The 23,515-nt window shown below is 44.3% G+C and overlaps 2 protein-coding genes across 5 annotated transcripts in view; one reads left to right on the plus strand and one right to left on the minus strand.

Annotated features, from left to right (window-relative positions):
• The window catches only part of CARMIL1 (capping protein regulator and myosin 1 linker 1), a 199,467-nt gene extending 177,635 nt beyond the window's left edge, over window positions 1-21,832 (minus strand). For 2 of the 4 annotated variants that reach the window (XM_063326385.1, XM_063326386.1), the window contains exons 1-2: window positions 21,440-21,829; window positions 17,452-17,549 (exon numbers count right to left, since the gene is read on the minus strand). In XM_063326385.1, the coding sequence (XP_063182455.1) occupies window positions 17,452-17,549; window positions 21,440-21,479 (138 nt within the window). In that variant the 5' untranslated portion in view covers window positions 21,480-21,829. Of the gene's footprint in view, window positions 1-17,451; window positions 17,550-21,439 lie in introns of all 4 variants that reach the window. The other 2 variants (XM_063326384.1, XM_063326387.1) reach the window with 2 other exon arrangements.
• LOC134511823 (serine/arginine repetitive matrix protein 1-like) lies at window positions 21,724-23,314 on the plus strand. The gene is made up of 2 exons (XM_063326388.1): window positions 21,724-22,346; window positions 22,495-23,314. The coding sequence occupies exons 1-2, from the start codon at window positions 21,724-21,726 to the stop codon at window positions 22,697-22,699; spliced, it is 828 nt and encodes a 275-aa protein (XP_063182458.1). The 3' UTR covers window positions 22,700-23,314.
• The last annotated feature ends 201 nt before the right edge of the window (window positions 23,315-23,515 follow it).

The following is a 23,515-nucleotide window of genomic DNA, read 5'->3' on the forward strand; positions in this document are numbered from 1 at the left end:
TTTTATTATCTTTAAATCCAAAGAAATAAGTGTGGCAGCAGACGCCACTGTCAATATGACCTGAGGTAACAGATTTTTCCTTCTGGCTTTCTGTCACTAGAAACTGCTGTTATAAATGCTTGCATGATAGGTCCCAACTTTCTAACTCATCACGCATAAACACAACAGCTAAAATGCAGTGTAATTCAGAGTTAATGCTATCCTCGCGTACTCTGATATAATGTTATTTGGTGAGATATCAGAAGCACCAAAAACAAAACACACACACACATTATTTTCAAGTTTAGATTTGTTCATAATGATTCCCAAAAAAACAACAAAAAGCAGAAAAAAAAAAAACACCCAGAAAAAAAGCAGTAGGAACCTCAAGAAAGCACTGATTTTAGACAGCAAGGCTAAGCCAACAGCCACACACTGTTCTGAGCAAGCACCAACAGCCATAGGCTAGCATTCTCACACAAGCACTCACTCCGTCCACAACTGTTTGAGAAACTAAGTTTACTGAAAAAGTACCCACAGAAATTACAGTGGCACTTCACCCCTATGAGTCTTCACAGGAAACAAATATTAATATTCACACCAGAAATGCTTCCAGAATCCGCAAGCTTGGGTGTGGAAACAATGTTCAAACAAATACTCAGTAAGTCAGACCCAAGCCTCTGAACAGTGAGCTCTGCACATCTGGCTGAGATTTCCAAGGAATGGTGTTAAATCCACCTAGAAAACAAACACCATGGCATTTTTGTAAACACATAACCAGACAGAGGAGGTAAGGATACAAATTTATCCGATTGTTTATTCATTGCAGATGACACACTTGGTTCCAATTAGCACTCCCACAACTTCCATGCATTTTGTGTCACTAAAACAAAAAGGAAAGCTTGATCCTACGCCTTGGTAATCAAGCATTTCAGCAGATCCAGTGTTACTGAAAAGGAAGAGCTTGCACCTGTTAATTGCACTTATGGCACCGAAACAGCGTTGCTTAGTAGAAAGAGGTAGTAGTACGTTTGTTGCTAAACCAGTACTGACTACACATCTACCAAGGGTCAGGGTCATAAAATGGTTTGGGTTGGAAGGGACCTTAAAGATCATATAATTCCAACCTCCCTGCCATGGACAGGGAAACCTCCCACTAGACCAGGCTGCTCAAAGCCCCATCCAGCCTGGCCTTGAACACTTCTGGGGATGGAGCCTTAACAACTTCCCTGGGCAACATGTTCTAGTGCCTCACCACCCTCATAGTGAAAAATTTCTTCCTAATATCTAATCTAAGTCTACCTTCTTCCAATTTGAAGCCATTACCCCTCGTACTATCACAACATGCCCTTGTAAAAAGTCCCTCCCCATCTATCTTGTAGGCGCCCTTCAGATACTGGAAAGCTGCTACAAGGTCTCCCCAGAACTTTCTCTTTTCCAGGCTGAACAACCCCAGCTCTCTCAGCCTGTCCTCATAGGAGAGGTGCTCCAGCCCTCTGATCATCTTCGTGGCCCTCCTCTGGACCTGCTCCAACAGGTCCATGTCCTTCTTACGTTGGGGTCTCCAGATCTGGATGCAGTACACCAGGTGGGGTCTCACCAGATCAGAGGGGCAGAATCACTTCCCTCGACCTCCTGGACACACTTCTTTTTATGCAGACAAGCATACTTAGCTGCACACTTATCCTGGAATCCAGCAGCTCTCCTCTAAGGAGATACTAGACCCAGAAGGAATTATCCCACCATGGGTGGGGTCCAAGAGCCTATCAGTCAGAAGAAACTGGTTTCTGGTGTCCAGCTTGGTTTACAGCATTTTGAGGAGACCTGCACACCACCTGCCATGCTCATGGCCTACCCTATGGCTATTTTACCAGCTACAGGAGTGGGGATAGAGGTACAACTGCTCCTTGGCCAGGTAAGAGTGAAGCTATGGAACAGTTAAGATGATCGCAGTAGAGACGAGATAAAAATCCACAAGTCTGAGGCATGGTAAGGCTCAATTCCTTGCACTCCTTTACTAATAATGGCCATAAAAACATTTAGCATGTAGACTGATCCAAGTTCCCCAAAGCCACCCGAGCTACGTCGCTTTCTTTTCAGCTTCTGTTCACCCAATTAGAGAAACACTAGTTGATCCCTACTCTGAGAAAAAATTATGCCTTTCTGTCCAGGCCTTCTGCTGTGTGGAGGAGGACAAGGTTCACAGCTGCAGCCTGTCAAGTACAGAAAGCAAGAGGGAGGTTCACTCAACAGTCTGAGTAATTCCTCTGGCCTTGATCTCACTCTCCCTGGCCTTTCTTTGAAATATTCTTCAGACAGCCTCCCATCTGCTGCTTTGTTCTTTTCTAGGGGAAGAGTCAGCTCTTCCACTGTTAGCTATCTTGACAGCAAAACTGTGGTCCCAGGTCACTGCTGGTGTTGCATCCAACTGCATGAGAAGTCCTGAGGCTACCTCTCTTGACCCAAGAGGTGAATCTTACAGGAAAAGAACTTTACAGTCCCAGATTGGTTATTTTCAAAGCAAACAAAGAAATACACACAAGGTGAAGACTAAGCTAAAATCTACCATGGCTATATTTTCTAAGAAGAATCACAACCAAAAAGCCTGTATTTGGAAGGATACCTTCTTATCAAACCAAGATCTAGTGGTTAACTCTGTTGTTCTCTCTTCAGAGGAAAAGTTGGTATCCTGGATTAGTATCAGGTATGTTTATATCTCCCAAATACAGGAATGCTCATCTAAGAAAGGATAAACAAAATACAGTGTAATAAAACCAAGTCAGAACATGCTTAATAAGAATCGAAAGACACGCCAGTGCTTACACAAGATAGAGCTTAGGAAGGAAATGCAAAGCCTTGGTTTGTCTGTTGTTCTCAAATGATCATAAAACTTAAAATAAAAAAAAAAACCTAACGCTGGATGTCTAAACTGAGTTACTTTAAAATTAAAAATTCATAAAGCTTGAACCCTTGTAGCCCATGTCAGAAAAGCATACCTTTCACAGTTTTATGTTCCGTGTGCTTGTTCTTAATGGGGACTGCACTTACATTAATACAGAAGCACATATAACAACAAACATACTACGTAGCATGAACATTCATTTTTATGTAGACCTAATATATTAAACAGACCTCTAGAAACATTTTCAAACACATGAAATACTCCCGTTTCTGTTTTCAGCAGAAGTCTGGAAAAATCTAGCACTTCTTTTTTATAAAACTACACAGCTTAAAGAACAGGATGGGGAGAATCTACCAGCCTGTAAGTAGTCTGGCCTGAAGAGCACTTCAGTGGAAAGTAGAAATGCATAGTATTTGCATTTAAAAAAAAATTAATAACCCTTCTAGACTGTCGGTGGAGGTTCCTGGGTTCAGCCACAGTGAAACGGATTTTATAGCACTTGTCAAGCAGAAAGCATGTGTTTAATAATGAATAAACGAAGCAGATAAAGCTACGAGAACTCAGCAGCGCAGAAGGTGAACCAGGCTATGGTATTTCACAGCAAGTGTCAACAGAGGAGAGTGCTCAGGCTGAAACAAATGGGCATTGCAGAATCTGCAGATGCGCTTTCTGTCGGGGGAAAAACACAGTTAGCAACTGAACATCTTGAATAAAGAGGCAGCATGCTGGTCTCAGAAGATCTGATTTTATTGCCTCTTGTTTCAGTTACTCTACTGACCTTAAAATAACAGTATAACATAATAATCTTTGAAATGTATATAATATATGTGTGATATATTAGGCAATATATAAAAACTGGCTCTTTCAGTCACAGACCTATCTAAAGCATCAGTATGTGCAACATTATATGCATTGGTATACATTCATGGGAGGGGTGATTATTAAACGCACTTAAAAGCTGAACGTTAATTTTACGCATGAACTCTGCCTACAGGAGAGGAAAAACATCAATATCCCCATTACAGATGCTTGAAAGCAACCTCAGCACACAGTGAGTAGTATACTGATAACTGCAAACTGCTAGGGGTTTTTACCTCCGTGTAATGCTAAAAATCAGCTCAAGACAGATTTTCCATTACAGGGAAATTAAAAAAAAAAAAAAAAAAGAAAAGGAGTATTTTTCTTACAGTAGGAGCTTACCGCTACTGCTGGAGGCTACTGTAACCCAGATACCAAATTTCCTCATGCCAATGCATCCACAATGCCCTAAACATTAACCTAATGCCTAGTCCAACTGGCCTGTCTCCACCACACTAATTCTCAGGCTGTCCAAGAAACTCTGACCAGGACAACCCAATCCATTCCTCACCCTGCAAGTGTGAGGTCCAAAAGCCACCTGGGAGTGCTCTATACTTACACTGTGAGAGATTACAGCTAAGAAACCAAAATCAGGTTTTGGTGACATCTTAAGTAGATACAGTTCAACATAACTGAACAGACGGGTTATTCAGAAAGCCTAAAAATGTAACAAATCAGTGTTTAATGGATTTCCACCACCCAAGTTTAAATGACATGACAAGACAAATTCTACCTCAACACTTCTTTTTTGTTTGTTTGTTCTCTTAGACAACGCCATCAGATTATCCAATAGTCAATAATGAAAACCCCTGTGCTCCTTGAGGAAGGGTTGTCCGATACCCATGAATGTAAAGTTGATTATCCAATTTACTCAGTGTCTTTCAAGATACTAGAGGATAAGAAACAACTCGGATGGTTTCCCAAAGATGCATCTGGACCTTACATGTTTAACTGGACCTCAAGGCTAATGCACAGCTTGAAACAGTTTTGGGGAAGAGTGGAACAACGTCCATGCATTGTACCAAGTCTCTCATGTATTTTAAAGCACTTCTGCAATCCTCTGTCAATTTGCTGCATTTAGCACAAGACTATTCCTACAGAAATAAAACCTATGCAATTTGTGATAAAACAACTTTTCTTTCAAAGGTAACTGCAATGGCATAAATAAATAAATGTATGAAGATAACACATTTTACCAAAGGATCTCAAATTACTTCATTGAGAACTAGCCCAGTGAAATTGGTGCAGTATTTATAACCAGCTCCTTTGCCTGGTCCATGGAAAACACACTTCAAGAGAACACAAAAACACAACAACTAAGGCAGCTTGCTTAATTCCTGCCAGGCTTCTGACTGAGAGTCTTATGTCTCTGCCAGCTCTTCCTCTTTATGTTCCAGGAAAAGCTGCTATTACCACTTCAGAAACAGTGACACAGGGAGCTGGAGAATGTTATTCCTCTTCTTTTTGCCAGTTCTCTCAGGCTGTATATCCCCTCTTGCACAAGCTGAGGTTAGTTTGGTTTTTTTAGAAGTATTATCAATAAAAGTAAAAAAAATTAGCAGGTGAAGATGGGAAAACATTTATGAGACTAGTTCCTCACAGAATGTGTAAATGGCTAGAGAGAGCAAGCAGTCCCCCACCGATACAACTCCCTTACTCTCATTCTTCGGTGCCCCAAGAGAATCGGTACAGCTAGTGAATCCCTTCTTCCCATCACGTTCTTAAGTCGAGAAGCACCATGCAAATTCCTGCATCTGGCAAGAGAGAGGTCTAGCATCACAGAAGGAATTGTGCAAGTAAAGACACCTCCTCCTTCAGCGCAGCTCCAGACTCTTCCAGCTCCCCGGGGGGCTCTGGAACAGGAACAAGGCTACACAAGGAACAGCCATGCTGTGAACTTGCAATGCTCAGGCTACTCCACAGCAAGGCTTTCTTTGCAGCACATCTCAACATACGAGCACAATACGATTCCTCCTCTCATTAGGATCTAAGCTACCCTGACACTACACTGCGCTCGCTCGGAGCCAGAGAGCATTAGCAGCAGGCAGCACCCGGGAAGGCAGAGGAAAGGAGGTCCCTTGCCCTCTGTGAAGCACAATTCCTAGAATCATAGAATAGTTTGGGTTGGAAGGGACTTTAAAGGTCATTTAGTCCAACCCCTCCTCCAGTGAACAGGGACACCTTCAACTAGATCAGGTTGCTCAGAGCCCTGTCCAACCTGACCTTGAATGGTTCCAGGGATGGGGCATCTACCACCTCTCTGGGCAACCTGTGCCAGTGTTTCACCACCCTCACTGTAAAAAAATTCTTCCTTCTATCTATTCTGAATCTCCCCTCTTTTAGTTTAAAACCCTTACCCCTTTACCCATGCAAGCCTAACGTTGCTCCTGTCTGAAGGGAGAGGCACCACGAGCACCACACGAATCAGGTCCCAGAGAGCACTGGAAGGCTGGAGCAGTTACAGAGGTGGAAGGGGAGGCCGAGAAGCCGACTTGCCAATGTTTCCTTCAATTATGCATATCTCCTTAGGGCCAGTCTTGATTTCAAACAATTGTCTGCAATAATTTTCTTTATGGTGAGAGTAAACAGACCCTCCAAAAGGGAAAAACAACATAAGGATTGTGTAGTAAGTCAACAACGGAAGATAAAAATAGAAAAAAAATAAAGCCTAGAAAAAATTGGAACAATAAAATAGAAGAATAATCTGGTTTGGGCGGACTTAACCACTCAAGCTGAACAAAGACCTACTAAAATTGTATTAAGGCTACATTGTGATAAATTAATACCATACAAAAACCTGTAGGATTTTAATTTCACACAATTTCATGCATATATAAACAACACCAGATCCAACTAATAGTATCACAGGAAATACTTTAAAAGGATAGCATTACACTGGAAATATCACATGAAACTAACTCATCTTTAGGTTTTGTATTTTTTGCTACATGTTTTCAAAATATTTGACAGGGAAAAATTATTTCTAAGGCTAACATCAAGTATTTACTAAGTTTAATAAATCTTCGCAGCTGACAAAGATCATAGTTTAACAATGAGGGCAAAACGGCAATGTGTTTTCTGTGTCAGCATTAATCCTTCAACCACCTAAAAGTCTTTCTAAGTTGAACAAGCAACTTTTAGGAGTTGAGACCCACACATCTTACCATTTTTAGTATTATTCAGTGAAGGCAAAAAACCAGTAACAGTTAACAACTGGAACAAAATGTGCATCACTGCTGTATTAAGCCGCTCCTGAAGACTTTTCTTTGCATGTGGCTGAAGACTGAAACCTTGTCAGGGTAACCGGCTTTTCCAAAATTTAGTTGACGCACCTACATAGAAGTCTAAGAAGGGTCAGCATTCAGCTTCTCCTGCAGTTTGCTTCCATGGTGTAGCTAAGCAAGTAAATGGTAGAAAAGTGGCTGTGAAATCCTTTGTGAGGGAAACAGTACAGATTGCATAAGACAACAGTTAAAATTATGCTGCGGAGTCAAATCTCTTAGAAAACGTCTTCCCAAAGCAAAGAGAAAAATATAAAAATTGGGCAACTCAGCATTGTATTCACAGATTAACTTTTAAAACTATTTTACAGTATTTTAGACTGCTCTGGCACTATCCACATCAGGTAATTGCATTTAAATTGCCATGTTATACTACAGTTCTTTACTTGTTTTGTTTTTACTTTTTTTTTCCCCCCCCACTTTTTTCAACCCAACAGCTCATCTACTTAGAGATGGAGAGAGCGATGCCAGAGGCAAGTTGTGCCCATCATACTATCTTGCTTCCCCTCAAGGCAACCGTAATTTTTGCAGTACTCTCTTGCGATGCCAGCAGTATTTTTATTATTTTCTTTACCTAAGAAAGCTGCCTTGGCAAAGGCAGAAAGAACCTACAGCCCAATTATACTAACACAGTCCCATAATGCCCAGCATAAACCAAACTGATTCCATGACACAAACAACATAGATCTAGCACAGGTTTTGATGAAATCAGACAACAAGGAAGCAGAGAACTTGGCTAGCAGGATCAGGTACAATTGTATACAGAACAAAGAAATTTATGGAAGCCATTAATATTTTTTAGCATAGCAACATTATGTTCTGTCCCCACATATTTGTGGGGATACTAAGGTCTTTGGGGATGTTTGTATTACCTCTGTAGGGAAAGGAAACATTAGCGGAGGAATACACTGTTGGGAAAATGGGGATACTAGTGTAAGAGAAGAGGTAGACTAAAAAGCAAACCCTAGTCCTGACAGTAGTTACATATAGGAAAGTTTCTGAGGACTTCCTAAAGCACAGAAGGTGGCAGGAGAGCAAAGAGGCAGATGGAAAGGTAGGAAAGGCACCATACACACAGTGTACGCAACAAGTGTACACAGCATATGTTGCTATGCTTCACAAAAAATGCAGGCGTTCCAGCACCTTGAGATGAGAGAGCAGGAAGCCCAAAGCCCAAACACTCTGCTTTTCTGACACTTGCAAGGTGCAAATGTGAACAGTGACAGAGTCAAGAAAAATGCTTGTTATATTTCAAATACATTTTCTGTGCTACACTTTTAAAAGTAATAATAATATAAAATACATATTTTAGATTTGGAATATGAAGAAGCTTACTAAGACTGCAGAAATTATTACTCAACAGCGCATCAGTACCTAACAAAGCTAGGCATTTCTTCAAATATTTACTGGCATCATCGTAAACACCGAAAGAGAAGATCTTCAGTTAAAGTTGGCTGCACTAAAAATCCAACCATCTGTATTGACCTACCTTCACTGCCCCACATCTAAGGCTCCTCAAGCTCTGCTTCAGAGTAGAAGCTCACATTCAAGGCTGTAAGTTGGTATCATTCTTAAGCATCAGGCTCAAGTGTTTGTTAAGAGATGAGCCTGTGAAATGCTTCCCCTTTATCAATAGTTTTGTATGAATAGTTTCGGTCTTGCTTAATGGCCTTGAAGGCAGAGAGGGAGAAGCCTTCATTCAAAGGTCGACCCTGAACAAACACAGCGGTGCCCCATCTCCCAATTCAGATCAGGGTCAATGGCCATTCACTCCCCCTAATCAGATCTGGGTAGAAACAACTCAGCAGCAGCTACACCACCTTGTTTCCTCACATGCCCCAAGAATAAGTAGGTAGTCGTAACTTATCTCAAATCCCCCAGATTTCACGAAGCTCTACAAAAGCAATGGTTTGTCAAAGTTTTAGGTACAAGGGGCAGATGCTGTTCAATCAGGGAGCTGAGGATGTGTTCAAAGAAAGAGACATGTACCCAAAGTGCTTAATCCATAAAGACATGCGTCCGACAAGCATCTTTCAAGCACTTAGGAGCATGAAATGGAAATGGCTTGCTCCAAGTGACCTCAGCCTCTGAAGCCCTGGCTATTAGAGTGCTTCCAGACATCCTAACCACACTGCTGCCCACCTCGCAGGCAGCACGCTGCTAACCACCGCTTTAACTGCGGAAAGAGGGGAAAAAAAAATTAAATCCAGTCATTGACCTATGTAAAAAGCACAGAAACAAACACCACTTGAAAAAGGAATGCAGGACAGAAATCCTAAGGGGAAAATAGACCCAGCCTCTCCCCTTCTGTTTTCCATCCACAAATACACACTTTGTGAAGCCCATCCTGCTGTCACACAGGCCTTCTACTATATGCAGGGATACAAATGCCACTTGTCAGCCAAGGGAATAAACTGCACAACATCCAGCACCCACAAGCCCAGCCCACAACTTTTTTTTTTTTTTTTTTTTTTTAAATAAAGGTCACTTTGCAAAGAAGATCCAGAAACACAACCTGCCCAAGTGAGAGCTGCTCCTTGCTTGCTCACAGTTACTATCCTGCAGGCACCTTTGCATTAGCCACACAGGACACGTGGACCCACCTTCCCCTTTGCTAAAAGCCCACCTGTCCATCGCACTCCCAGAAGCAACTGCCCTGGTCCCAATGGGCCAGGCAACCACCTATCCCACACTCACCACAGGTGATGCGACTTCTTCTCCAAACTTTGTACCAACCAGCACAAACTTGTTTCAGTTTGCTAACATTAAAAAAAAAAAAAAAATAATCACACCCCGCAGCTATTTAGACCTTATTCTACAACCCCAAGTCCCCAAGCCAGGGTAGCTCTTCCCTCACCCAGCAGGCCAATTAATTTTCTTAGGTCTGTTTCAGGAGTGTTTGGTTATCAGAACTCTGGCTCTTATAATTAAATTTCCAGTAGTTTGTTACCTTAAATGTTCAAATTAGGGAAGCTATCATTAACAAAAAGATATTCGTGAGTTGCCACAGAGTGGGTATTCCAGACACAGGGAGAGATTAGACAGGAACAAGGGCAGAAATCAGCTTGGGGACTATGGTAGCAGTATGAAGTGCAGTTAGCAGCGGTTATATTTAAAGAATAATTTTACATCCTGGGCCTGTAATTACTTTACACAGAATTAAATTACCACCACCACGAGAAAAAAAATGAAGCAGAATTATAGGTGATCCAAAGTAAGTACTTTAATAATCAGACAAATCAGCGATGTTCACCAATTTTTCCACCACAACAATGGCTGAAGAGAGGGGCTCTGAACAAGAAGCAGCATTTTTCGCAGTACGCTGTGCTAACTTTTCAATTAGCAGCCCTTTCAGACTTTCTCAAGCTTACTGCATCCTCCACACCACTTACAGTAACGTGAACCACATTCCCTGCATGAGAAGTCTTTTGTTAGAATAAGTAACTTCAGGCAGACAAAACAAGCCATGAGAGAAAAAAATAAAAAAATAGAACAAAAAGCCAACAAATATGAACAAGGTTTTTGCATTTATATTGGTCTACCAAATACATGTTCTGTTCCCTTCCAAGCTTTCTCTTTCTTAGAGAATAAAAAAAAGCCATCAGTAGAGAAAAGTGACTGAGACAAGAAGTTGACCCTAATGTTCATTTTCTATTTTTTATTTCCAGCTTTTGGGAAATTATATGTAATAGTCAGTCTTCTGCCACTTTTACACACAGATTTCAATGCAAATCCTTGCTTAGGAAAGCTCCATTTCACAAGTAATGGTGGCAGGGAGTCAGGCCCTCTAGAAACAAAACTACATTAGCAAACCACTTTGGTACATTATATATTCAGCAAAAGAAGTAGAAAGAGTGTGACAGTTTTAAAAAAATGTTTTTTAATTGGGTTATGAAAAATTGACAGGAGGAAAGATCCCAGAGCCATAGTGGATTCCTGCCTCCCACCACTCCTTTTTTCCTGATAGCTGTTAGAGCTGTGAACAGAAAACCAGAAGCTGCGAAGGGTGAGATAATGTTTACATTTCCTCCTTCCAGAACACAGATAAGAATATATACGCCCGCAGGTGGGTGTGCACATGCAAAGTACATGAGACAAAGCAAAGGCAGGTACTTTCAGGGCACAGAAAGATGAGCTACCTTTTCTTACCTTTCCCTACATGTACCAGTTGCCCAAAACAAAAGAAATGGAGAGCAAGCAAGCAGCTCTTCTGATGTAACAGTAATACCATCCTTCCAAAGCGTGCAAAGAATACATTATAGAAAAACGTGTATTTATTTACAGTGTATTGTTTATAGAAAAAAGTGTATTTCCCAAAGAAAAGGGAAGCATTCCTCTCAACTTGCTTAGTTCCACTGACGGCCAGTTTCCCCTCCTAGAAGTGGAAAGATCTCAACAAAGAGGATTTCGTTTTCAACATTTGCATGCACCATCACAGCATCAGAATGTTAGATCTTTAAATCCTCCCACCGGTTAAGAAGTAACATATATTGTATAACATAAACCTAGATTTCCGTAAAACTTGCACATAAGTTAGTATTTTTTTAAACAGTACCTACTTTGGGACTATATACAACTGCATGACTGGATTAATAAATTCTCTTTCCAGCAGTACTCTTATTATTTCCGTTTTCTGTAGCAATCTTATTGGCCACAGTTCAACTGTTTTTTAAGAGGCGCCTTGTAAATGTATTAAAATACATTTTCACTTATAAGTATTTTTGATTACTCTACCTCACTTCATTTAGATTTCCTGACATGAGGGATGTACCAACACCTACTTCCTTTCGTCTTCATAAACACACGCTTAAGATATATGTCATAACACTCAGTGTTCTGGGCAAGAAGAGGAAACACCATTATTTTAAAAGAATGTCCATATTTAACATCATTATCACACACCAGCTGTCATGATATAACGTGTGAGATTGCACACATTTTATGTAAAACTAACCTTGGACAACCCTGTGAGCTTCATGCTCTTAGTGATTTAATGTAAGTGCATATTTTTAAGGCAAGACATTTGCACCTAGATAGATAAGAGAAATTCATCTCTATTTGAATAGAATATCATGGATGGATCAAGGCAAAAGATGAGCAATGGAAAACAAGTGCCAGAGCTTTTAATCCCAAAATAGTTTTGGCAGTGCAAAATATTACCGCCTCTACCCGGAGGCTGCCATCCTTACAGCTCAAAAGGCGCAGCAGCTCACACACGCTTTTCTCAGCTGCTTCGGTACAGTCAGTCAGGTTGTCCAACCAGTATTCACAGGCCACACAGACAATGAACAAGGCAGCCATAATTGCTCCATTAAAAGCAAATACAGGTAAATTTTTTTTAAATAGAATTTGAGCCTTTATAAGTGAGTCTTCAGAAGCAGAACATGAAGCCTCAGACCATGTGCACAGAATAAATATAAACCTATTTGACAGGAGTCCACGAATTTTGTTTTAAAAGCCCATGGAAACACATGTCCCAAAGAAAGTGACAAGGACATACAAATTACTCCCAGTGAATCCATGTTAGGCATAGAATACATTTTGAGGAGAGCCACCCACTGAAGCAACTGTCCCAGTTCCAGAAGTAGCACTGTGATATTTTAACAGAGAGAACATAAATGACCCGGGGGAGCAGCATAACAGAAATTCCTCAGTGCGATTTCTTAATAGAGTGCTCGTGGTCACTACATCACATCACACTATTCTATGACCTTAAGGTTAGGAAAACATTAAAAAAAAAAAACCCAAACCCCAAAACAAAACAAAAAACCCATAAACAAAGGAAAAAAACCCAGACAAACCATATAGAGAGCAATTATGTGATGCCAGTATTTCCTCACTTTTGATGCCTAAAATAATATTTTGGAAAGGAAAACTAATCTCAAAGGCAACTAGACTAGGAGTATTCCCTTTTATTAATAGTAAAGAAACAAAAAGTAAGAAGAATCCTGAATTCTGGCCTGTCATGAGCCACTCCTGAAAACATTGGTATTTCATAACAAGCTGGTCAGGCATATTTAACATGTTGCTTTTATCTTAAAATTTCAACTTGTCAGTGATTACTACCAATTACAACAAATCTGACTGGAAGAAATCGCCATGGGAAATCTTCAGAAAAGCACCGTACAGATACCATGAGTATTCTGGGGAGCAGGGGAGGGAGAAAGCAACACCACAAACACCAAAATTAAGAAGCCTGGTTTCCTGCCAGGGTTCGTCTGTAGGTGATAATCTGATAACCACTGAGGCCTCTGGGTTAAAAAGCAAAATATTGAAATCTCTCTTATGGACAGGGCATTCTGCCTGATCCCTTGTGGTTCTAAAAGGTGGGGCCCTGAGGGGAGGGAGTAGGTGTAAAGTTTTTCTTCTTTTTCTGACTGCTTCCCACACACATACGCAAAACCGACACTATTATCGTTACAGCTGCGACCTCTACATACCCATCAGCTTGTGTTGAAACTAGAGAGAAGGTCAGAAATTATCAGCGCGAGGAGGAACGCAGCAGCCTCTCAGCATGATGCCTTAAACCTTGTCCTCCTAAGAAACCGGGTTTAAACGAAACAATCCCACAAAACCAAAGCAATCCTCGACCAGATTACAAAATAGTGACATCCTTATCTATTTTAACCCAGTAAGACTACTGTGGCAAGAACCATACTGAAGGCAAACACAGCAGGGTGTGCTCCTGCAGCAGTACTCTGCCTCTGGCTGAGGGCCACCTGGAGCCAGCCAGGGCGGCTTGCCCAAGGGCTCTGCAGAAGTTTGTCTGCCTGTACCCAAGGCCAGCTCTGACATGGTGCAGATGTATGACCCAAAAAGCTGTGAGAAGCCTTGATTGGCGTTCCCCATATTGCTCCGGAGCTCCGGCACTTGGCCCCAGACAGAACAAAGCCACAGCTACGCCCGTGTCCATCTATTTTCTCAGCTGAGCCTGTCCCACTGATCCGACTCTCTGGCTTGACCTTCGTTCTCACTACAGCCCAGACAGCGATCACCAGAGCACGGCTGTCCCCGGCTGCCACCAGTGGGCTCTGCTTACCTCGCTGGCCATCGGGGAGGCCCACGATGCCTGCCCCCCTTGCCCCATGGGGCAGCTCCTCCTCGGTGTCTTGTCGCCATTCAAGGTTTCCTCTACACCTGAGTGTTTCCTTGCTCTCCCTAATGGCAGCTTTGCTGTGCTACAGTATAAAGAAGACTTGGATAGGGCTGGGGTTTGGTCCTAATTGCTCAAAAAAACTGATCTTCTGCCCTTTCAAGCTGGTTACCAGTTTGCTGCCTGCATACCTGAGGCCTGGTACCAGCAGACCAGAGGCAGCTGAGCAACTCACCACGTTTACTGGTTTGCATCATTATGACTAATTGAAAAACTAAGTAACTGCAAATTGAGATTACTGAGATGGCAAGCTCGTTGTGCAGACTGAAAAGAAAGAAAAATACTGTCTTACATCAAAACCTAGTCATAATTTCCAAACTCTGGCACCCAGAGCTGAGATCCTAAAGCACCTTATGGCAAGCATGCACTTTACCCACCAATTTCACCACTTTAACATAGGGACCTTATTTCAAGCAACACAATTTTTTTTGCACTGTTTTTTCTTTAGTCTCAGATTCCAATTTCCACCTTAATTATCAGAGGAATTTCCTAGAGCAGAGTGACTTTAGTAGATGGTTATATCCAGATTCTAGTACTCTGGACCTTGAATACACTGGGAACAACAGGGCCAGAAGTCAAGTGTTTTTATAGTTACCTGCAAAGTGCAGTCATTTTTAAATAATCTCCCTTTCTCAAAGTGGTACTGATTTTGCTGGATTTTACTAGGAAGGAAGGATGAGAGATCATTTAATTAAAGAGCAGATTTGGGTGCCAGGGCCCAGTGCCAACCTCTGCGATCAACCTCCTCTAAAACCTTGAGCACATTCCACCACGGCTCTGGGGTTAGCTAGACTGAAAGTAACTGGTATTTTGTGCTGGACCCAGTGCATACTACCTCATTTGCTTGTAAACACCCAACTACTAATAAAATTTAAACTAAAATCTCAAAATAATTCATTGGCACACGTGCACTCAAGAGACCATGCTCAGAAGAAGATTAACATTTCAAAACTAAGCCCTCGGGAGTCGAGGAGTGCTGGCATGAAGGTTGCCTGTGCAATCACATTTGAGCCCTCTGGTGCATGCACGTAAGGATATAGTCTTTAATTACTGAATTGCGTTTGCGCCAACGCTTCATTCAGCATTCAGTTTGACATGCTCACCCAAGGCATAGCAATTCAGTATTCAGTTTTACCTGCCCTGGTCAGAACGTGGCCAGATGCATTATTTACTGAATATTGCTAAGTCCCATCTTGAAGTACAAAAATTCTTAATTTTGTTGGCAGCTTTCCTGTGCCATACAGCATTAAGCACCTGCATATCTCTGAAGCAAGGTTATTTATTTTCAGCATCACTTTTTCGGTAAGAGGAGGGTATATCTCCTCTACTTGACAGGTAAGAAGTGAGACTGCATAGACACAGTAAGGCCAAAAAGTCTCCACTAATTTGAGGTACTCGGCTTAAGGTGTCGCTGGTGTCATTTTTTTCAGAGCACTCTGCATTTCAGAGAACTCTTCATCCTCAAAAGGAACCTCAGCCTCCACTGGCCTCTGCCACAGCAGACAATACTCGACAGTTTTGCAATACATACCCACATGCAATTAGAGAAATGTTGTAAAAACTCATCATTAGTGATTTGTACAGCTTCACAGGGCAGTTTCCTTTTTTGGCAGAAGAAAACACAAAATCCAACCCCAGCAGTCAACAGTCAATTTCTCTAACCATGAAAACATCCTCTTTTTTTTTTTTGCCATATAAATCCTCCACATTTCTGCATCAAAGAATAAATGGTTCTACCAGACAACACCCCCGCCAGCAATTCATCCCCTTGAAAGCCTCATGCTGTGCACTGAAGACAACATGCACGCACACAAGAAGTGCTCACTAACTTGTGAACCCCTTAAAGAGGTTCTCTCCCTTTCAGTTCCTCTTCAGTCATAAAAGGTAGAAGTCCCCCACCTGGGAGTTCAGAAGATTAAAGAGAGAAAAAAAAATAAAATCCAAGTCATCGCATTTAGGCACTGCTGCTGAGTAGTACCTCCCTCAGAAACTTCACTGGCACTTCAAAGCTTGAAATGCTTTTGGTCCCTTCAGATCGGAACACTATTTCAGTATTTCCACAATCTATTTCACTATTGAGAACTGTAATGGTTCTGTGTAAGTCAGTAGGTCAATCAAGTGTTACTGCTTCAGTGAAACTGTCAGCCTTCCCTATAAATATGGTGTTCAAATAAATAGAGACAATCAACCAACATTCACATACTCTACCTATTTCCAGTATAGAAATACAAACTGTAAACACAGGAGCTACATATAACATGGATAGATATTATGCAGAAAATATTTCAAATTCTTTAAGTAGCTGCTCTCGACGAAAAGTAAACCATTATCAGCAGCTTTACTGCCCAGGGATATGCAACATGTACTTCATGAAGATAATTCAGAACTGATTAATAAGCTGCGGTTTTTAAAGACAAAATAAAATATCTCATGGGGCACGCACCTAGAATCGGCTTTGGCAATGAAACTTTCAACTATGCAATAGCATTCTTACTGACACAAAGCACCAAATCTCAAATATCTTGCAAAATATGATAGCAGCACTGTAGTTATTTGTGTTTGTTATTCTAGTTGTCCTGATAGAGGGGTATCAAAAGAACAAAGAAATAAAGTTCCAAGCATACCACCTCATTACTACAGCTTTTTTCTTATCAAGAGAGGCCAGAAAAACTATTCTCAAGAAAACAGGAAAGCATACTTAAGTGAGATTAATTTGACACTTTCCTCCACTACAGTTTTAGGAATGACAATGGAGGATCCCACACATTAAGCATTTCTTTTAAAATGCATACGTATGACTTAACAAAGAATAATAAAAAGTACAAATAGTCATTTAAGTTCAAAAAGCACAACAGTTTTACTGTTACTCTTCACTGCATAACAGCCTCAGAAGATTCTCAAAAGATAAGTAATTCTCCCTGCTTCATTTTGCATTTCTTGTCCACTGAAAATTTCTACAGATGTAAAAGGGAAACCTAAGCAGCAAAAGCAGCAAATTACTTTAGAACAGGTTCTAATAACAGCTTGCTTTAGCATCAGTCCACAACACAATACCCTAAACTCTGAAGAATAACTCAGTGATAAACATGTATGTACATGTACACATCTGCGCATGAACTTGCTATGCAGGCTGGCAAGAAAGTAGGAAAATAAGCAATACGCGTATCTTATGGCACGCACACAGTTCAAAGAATCCTTCCAGAGGCGAATTAATGCCTTCTGAAAATATACTGTCTTTTCTTTCACGTATGTAATCAGAGTCATTCTATCATACTTACAAGTATTTTGTTATCCACTTTATCTCCCTTGGTTTCCAGCTTTACTTTCTTCTTGACAGAAATTTTAATTTTCCTCCCAATAACATCCCTGACGCTTTCTGAAATAAAAAAAAATACCTTAATTAAATACCTTCAATATCAAAATGAGAAGGGAACAGATATCACTGTCAATTTTTCAGGAAGACTCAGAGTTATGTTGTTCGACCGCTTGCACTCATGGAAGTCTCAAGCACACACACCAGTGCTAAACACAACCTAACCCAAGTAGAATTTTTGTCAGTATGTCATCTACACAACAGTTTATGTCTACTATGATAGGATTATCGATTTCATATGCCAGGATTCTAAACATAATTTGATATTTCTTTCCAGCACTACTTACACATCAAAAACATTCCCAAGACAACCCTCAGCACTGCTTAGCTCTCTGGGAAAATACAACGAATTCCTCACCTGCTTTTATTTGTACGTGAAAGTTTGCTAAAGCCAATTAGCTTCTTGCATTGCAGAAATTTTAGCCTGTTGTTGTTAATATCAGGGAGGCTAAATGGGTCCGATAATGGAAAAGCCAGTGTTCGCACATTTTGCACTCTACACATTTAATGTTGCAAAGCAAATCAAGCAGACTTCCAGATACTACAGCCAGACAGCTATGCAGTCGATGCTATGGAAGGCAACGCTGGTCTGGGTCCAAGTCTCAACCACAACGTAGCCACCTCATGGTGCCAACACCAAAGTTACATTGATAGCCATAATGTTTTAATACTTAAGAGGCATACATGTGTATACGCGGTCTCTGCCAAGAAGCAAATGAACCAGTCTCTCCCCTAAAGGTTTCCATCCTGGCCTGAAAGGAAAGCGTACACAGGGAACCATGTCGGAAAGCTTATACAACTACTGACACTGATGTAATTGGGAGATAAACAGAGGAGTTCATCTAGGAGAGCCAATTTGGCACCTTCCGTAAATTTCACTCCCCAGCCCCCACAGAAAAGGAATGAGAAAGGAATCTTTTAAACACATTAACCTATTTCCAACACTACAACTGGCATCTGTAAAGGGCAAGTCTCCACCCTCCCCAGACATACACTTTGCCCTAGTGCACGTTAAAGTTTAAAGGCTAAAATTGAAGATAATGGGCTCTTCCCAAGGCTTTTAATTATAGCACTGTGTGTAGCACTTCTCTGCGCAATTTTCGTCTGGTAGCCAGCATGTGTTAGCACAAACAACACACCATTTATTACGCCTGGACGTTTAGCCCAGGCCACAGTGTTCTGCCTGCAGGGCAGGAGGGTGTGCAAGTCAGAAATGCGCCTGGTCGGAGCCACTCTCCACCAGAAAGAGCTCTTTCTGCAGAATCGGCATGTTTTCCCCAGGAATTTTAATTTTCCTATCAGGAAACAAAAGCTCCTCGGTAGCAGCGGCTTGCCCAGCCAGAAGCCTGCCCCAAGCCACGGGCAGCCCCGTGGCAGACGGCCAGCGCGGCCAGCTCCCCAGGCAACCACTTGGTCAGGAGCCAGGCTGCAAGCTCTCTGAGCAGCCAGGTAAGCAAAGCCCGGGGGAAAGTCCAGCCCCGTCCTCCCCACATGAACTCTTATCCCGAGGCTTCCTCTCCCATGGGTAATGCCTAATTCTGGTCTTGCCGTCCCTGCTTGGGAACCAGAAGCAAGCTGACCACGCAGTCTTTTTCATCAAGTCCTACCACCTTGCAGAAGGAAAGGTATTACTGCTGTCTCTGCTACTTTACCTTCACCCCCAGCCTCTGCCTTTTGGTTTCTCCTCTCACACAAACAGCTCCCAGTGCCTGCGCCTAGCAAGGGACTTCCTCCTGAGGCACCGGCGTGGGGAGACCCACTTCCCTTCACTGTCCCACAGAGCAGCAGTGGGAATGACTGCAAGCCTTCATCTACAGCGCTCAAACTTCAACAAGCGATAGGCAGAGAAAGGTCTGGCACCTGAGACGACTCCACAGAGCGTCAGGATCTCAGCTCCCTCTGAGGCTCTATCTGCCGGAAAGGGCTAGAAACGCTTCTTCAAAGAGTTAAGATATAGATTTCATAAATATTCCCCATGTGCTGAGGACACTTCCTTACACATCAGCAGCAAGTGGACTTCCAAAGCCGTTTTTCAGACTGAGAGACGGAAACACAACATTAAAGCTTGTATTTTAAAGTGCTTACTTTATGTCGTTTTTAACACTGGACCATGAGTGCCTGCCTTCAGATACCCACACCTCAGAAGGAGCAGATACAGGTAAGCCAACAGTAAAGAAAGGGTTTTTTGAAGACTATGTATGACCTACGAGACCTGACAAAGGTCACACGGGAAGTGAGTAACAGAACAAAAACTGCAGCTCAAACACTCCTAGCCCCAGTTTAATCTTCACACTCCAATCACTAAGTGCTAAGGCACATCCTTTCATCCTGTTCTCAAAACATAGGGTTACTACAAAAAGTCTATTTAAAAGGTTAAATTTTAATGCGCAGACACCACAATATTGATAGATATCAAACCAAACTACATGAACAGATCCCCATGCCCCAGAACAGCCCTTGACAAAGCATGCTGGGTGGGTGCAGGGAACCAAGACATAGGGGATAGTTTCTAAAATTGTCCAAAGCCACCAGAGGATGGGATGCGTGGAGATGCTCGCTTTGCTCTTCCTTGTAATATGCACCAAACCTCACCTATGGCATACGAGAGTACAGGGCAGAGCCATGGTAAGTACCGTGTATTAGCACCTCAACATGCCCGGCCATTTTAAAAAAGAAAAAGTTCATGGTTTTGACCACAGCTACTCCTAGCACACTTCCCAGCTCATCATGTCTTAGTAGTAAGCTGTAGACTAAAGCAAACCCCACGGTTTGCACACTAAAAGGACTGCAAAATAGAGCTATTTTGTCTACAGAGAAAACAATTCTGTGGCAGCGGCAACTTTCCATCCAGATTTTTACCAATATTTTATAAATGTTAAAGCCAGTTCCCCCCAGCAGCTGACGAAACTGAAGGAAATGCAACAGTGTAAATGAACTAGGAGAGGTTTCTAAGGGCTGTATTCAATGCAACATGTACCTTGTTGCCTGACAAATTTCTGTTTCCATCTGTCATTAAGGCAACATTTTAGAATAAACCATTCATCCTCAGACCTCTCTTTCAACAGGCAAAACTGCAACTAAGACCAAAGGAAGTTTGGCCTGAGGACCAGGCCTAAAGCCTCAGACCTGTTACCCCAAAGGACACCGGTTACCAACGTACCGCGTTAATGACCCGTTTATCGAAAGCTCCCCCACAGCGACGCCAGCATTTTCAGGGACCTCTACCATCACCTATGATTTCCCTAAGCGTTACCATGGAACGCGGGGGTTTGCGTGCATGCGGCCATAAAACTTTAATTACAAATACCCTCGCACGTACGTACATAGGAAAATGAGTCTTAAAGTATGCAAAGCCCGTGGGGGGTGGGGGGCGGATCAAAACCAAGGACCAGATCCGCAGCTCTGGCAGCCTCAGCCCCTGGCGCCCGGCGGACCTGCCCCGGCCGGCCTGCGGTGCGGCTGTCCCGGGCCGGGGCACTGTCACCGCTCTCCTGCCAGGCCCTCGACCACCCCCCGGGGACGGTGACACGGCGACGGCCGCTGCTCGCCCCCGCCTCCCCGCCGCAGGCCCGCAGCCCCCGCCCGCCCGTTCCCCGCAGGAGGCAGCAGCGGAGCCGGCGCGGCCTCGCCGCCCCCCCGGCGGCTCCTCAGAGTTCTCCCACCACCACCACCCCGACACCCGCAGAGACCCCTCGGCTCCCCCAACATCCCCCGCGGAGCTCCCCCCGGCTGCACACACACACACCCGGCACCGCGGCCCCCCCGGCTCCCCCCGCATCCCCGCCACCTCAGCCCGGGGTCGCGCACGGCGGCCTCCAAACTTGCCCCCCCCCCCCCGCCTTTCCGCAACGCCTTCCCCCGGGACGACGCCGCCGCCATGCCCCGTCCCTTACCGATCAACTCTTTGGGGACGTCGGAGCTCTCCTCGGCCATGGTGGCGCTGCCCGGGGGCGGGGGGTGCTGCCCGGCGCCCGGGGGCTGCTTCAGCGGCGCGCCGTCCCTCGGCCAGGCGTGGCGGGCATGCACCCCGGCGGGGCGGGGGAGGAGGGCCGGCCGCGCGCCGCTCTGCGCTGCCTGTGTGCGGCGAGGGCGGACGGAGGGAGGGAAGGAGGGAGAAAGGGAAAGAGGGAGGGAAGGGGCTTCTCCCGCCCCGCCGAGCCCGCTCCCTCTGCGCTACATGACGCCCCCGGCTGCCGGCGCGGACAGGAGGGGCATTTCCAGGGTGAGGAACGGCCCCCGCGCCGGCTCCCTCCTTCCCCCTCACACGGCCGGCCCCTCCGCGCCGCCCGGCGGGAGGAGGAGGAGGAGGAGGCGGCTGCCCCCGCCCCGGGAGGGCCGGCGCCCTTACCCCCGGCCCGGCCTCCTCACCACGCCAGAGCCGCTAGGAGCCGCCCGCCCGCGCCCACCGAGCAGCCGGCGGGCAGAGGAGGAGGAGGTGGCGGCGGCCGGGAGCATCCCCCTCAGGGAGCCATCGCGCCCGCCCCGCCGCGGAGAAGGAGGAGGAGGAGGAGGAGGAGGAGGGCAGCGGGCTGGGAAATTCAGCGCGGCGAGGCCGGCCCCTCCTTCCCCCGAGCAGCCCCCGGCGCTGCGGCGGGGGCCGGCAGGGTGGCGGCGGGGGCCATCTGCCGGCGGCCGCCAGTGGCGCCGCTCTCCCGGCCCGGCCCCGCCGCAGGCCCTGGCCGCCAGCGAGGTCCGTGGTAGCAGCACCCTCCGTCCATCTCTCCTCCGCAGCCTTAGGCAGGTGCAGCTTCAGGCTCTGCACGGCGGGGCTTCTCCTCTGGGCTCACGTCGCTGCAAAAGGTGTGTGGTACGAAGGGCGGGGAGGGGGTTGTCACCGTCAAGCCAGTGCTGGGAAAGGGGATGGCCCAGGCTGGGTGACTTCAAGCCCTGGAAGAGGGTAACCTTTGATCCAGCACTCATCTGCCTCTACCCCACCTTATCTCCATAGGGACGGCAGCCGCCTCAGCACCTGCTCTGAGGTAAGGCGCTGGATGGATGTTGCCTGGCAAACTGACCCGCTGCATGGGGAAAGGCGAGTCTCCCAGCCTGGGCAAGGCGGGAGGCAGCCCAACGTGCCTTCTCGCCCAGGACCAAATGGAAAAAAAACAAACCCACAAACAGCAGTATTTTTGCTTGTTGTGCTTTACTGCTGAGAATTTTTGTCCTGCCTTAACAGCCAAATTACAGAAAGGCAGCACGTGAGCTGCCTGATTGCGCCTACGAAAATAAGGCCAGAAAGATGCTTATTGGATGAGGGTGAAGGAAGAGGCTCGGCAGCTCTGGAAATCCTCTGGCTTGCTTCTAGTAGCGATGCCTAGTTTCAGTGAAAGGATCATTTTCACTGCAGCAGGACTGTGATTGGTCGCCCTCCATCCTCTAAAGGGGTGGATTACTGCATAGACCTCATATTTCAAGCACTCCACAAGTGAGTGACGGATCTGGGATATCAAAGTCGTTTATGTCTAATTAAGGAACCTGAAATACATTCAGTGAGAGCAACAGTGTAAATCCAAGAAGAGTTATTTTGCTGGTACGATACCATATTGCTGCACTCTGTGTCTCAGGGACTACTGCATAGCCTGGTCTTCATGACTAGCGGTTTGAAATTGCTGTGACTTGTCAAACAATTTTATTATGATTCCCCATGGCACCAGCCAGCTCTCTAAATAACGTCAGAGATGATTTTACCAATACAGACAGGATTACTAAAGAAATGGCTACGATTTGCTCTCTCTTTCCAGTTTGCTGTTTACATGTAACGAGTAAGGACATCCTTTAATAAACAAAAAATGAACTTAGTAGTAAAAGAAAACAGTGAAGGACCTGGGTGCTTTTAATATATAGCAATGTCAATCAAATCTTATCTGAATATGTATGTATGTGTATGTATATATATATAAAATGCACTGTATTCTTTTTTCATTGATGGTCCTCTGCTCTCTTTTCCTCACTGTATCTACATCCTTTTC

Source organism: Chroicocephalus ridibundus, chromosome 2 (assembly GCF_963924245.1).
Source record: "Chroicocephalus ridibundus chromosome 2, bChrRid1.1, whole genome shotgun sequence".
Lineage (NCBI taxonomy): Eukaryota > Metazoa > Chordata > Aves > Charadriiformes > Laridae > Chroicocephalus > Chroicocephalus ridibundus.

Bases quoted from the DNA above. Each gene is read 5' to 3' on its own strand.
- LOC134511823 (XM_063326388.1), top strand. From the start codon at position 21,724: ATGACGCCCCCGGCTGCCGGCGCGGACAGGAGGGGCATTTCCAGGGTG. The intron at 22,347-22,494 runs GTGTGTGGTACG...TTATCTCCATAG, and splicing joins GGCTCACGTCGCTGCAAAAG to GGACGGCAGCCGCCTCAGCA.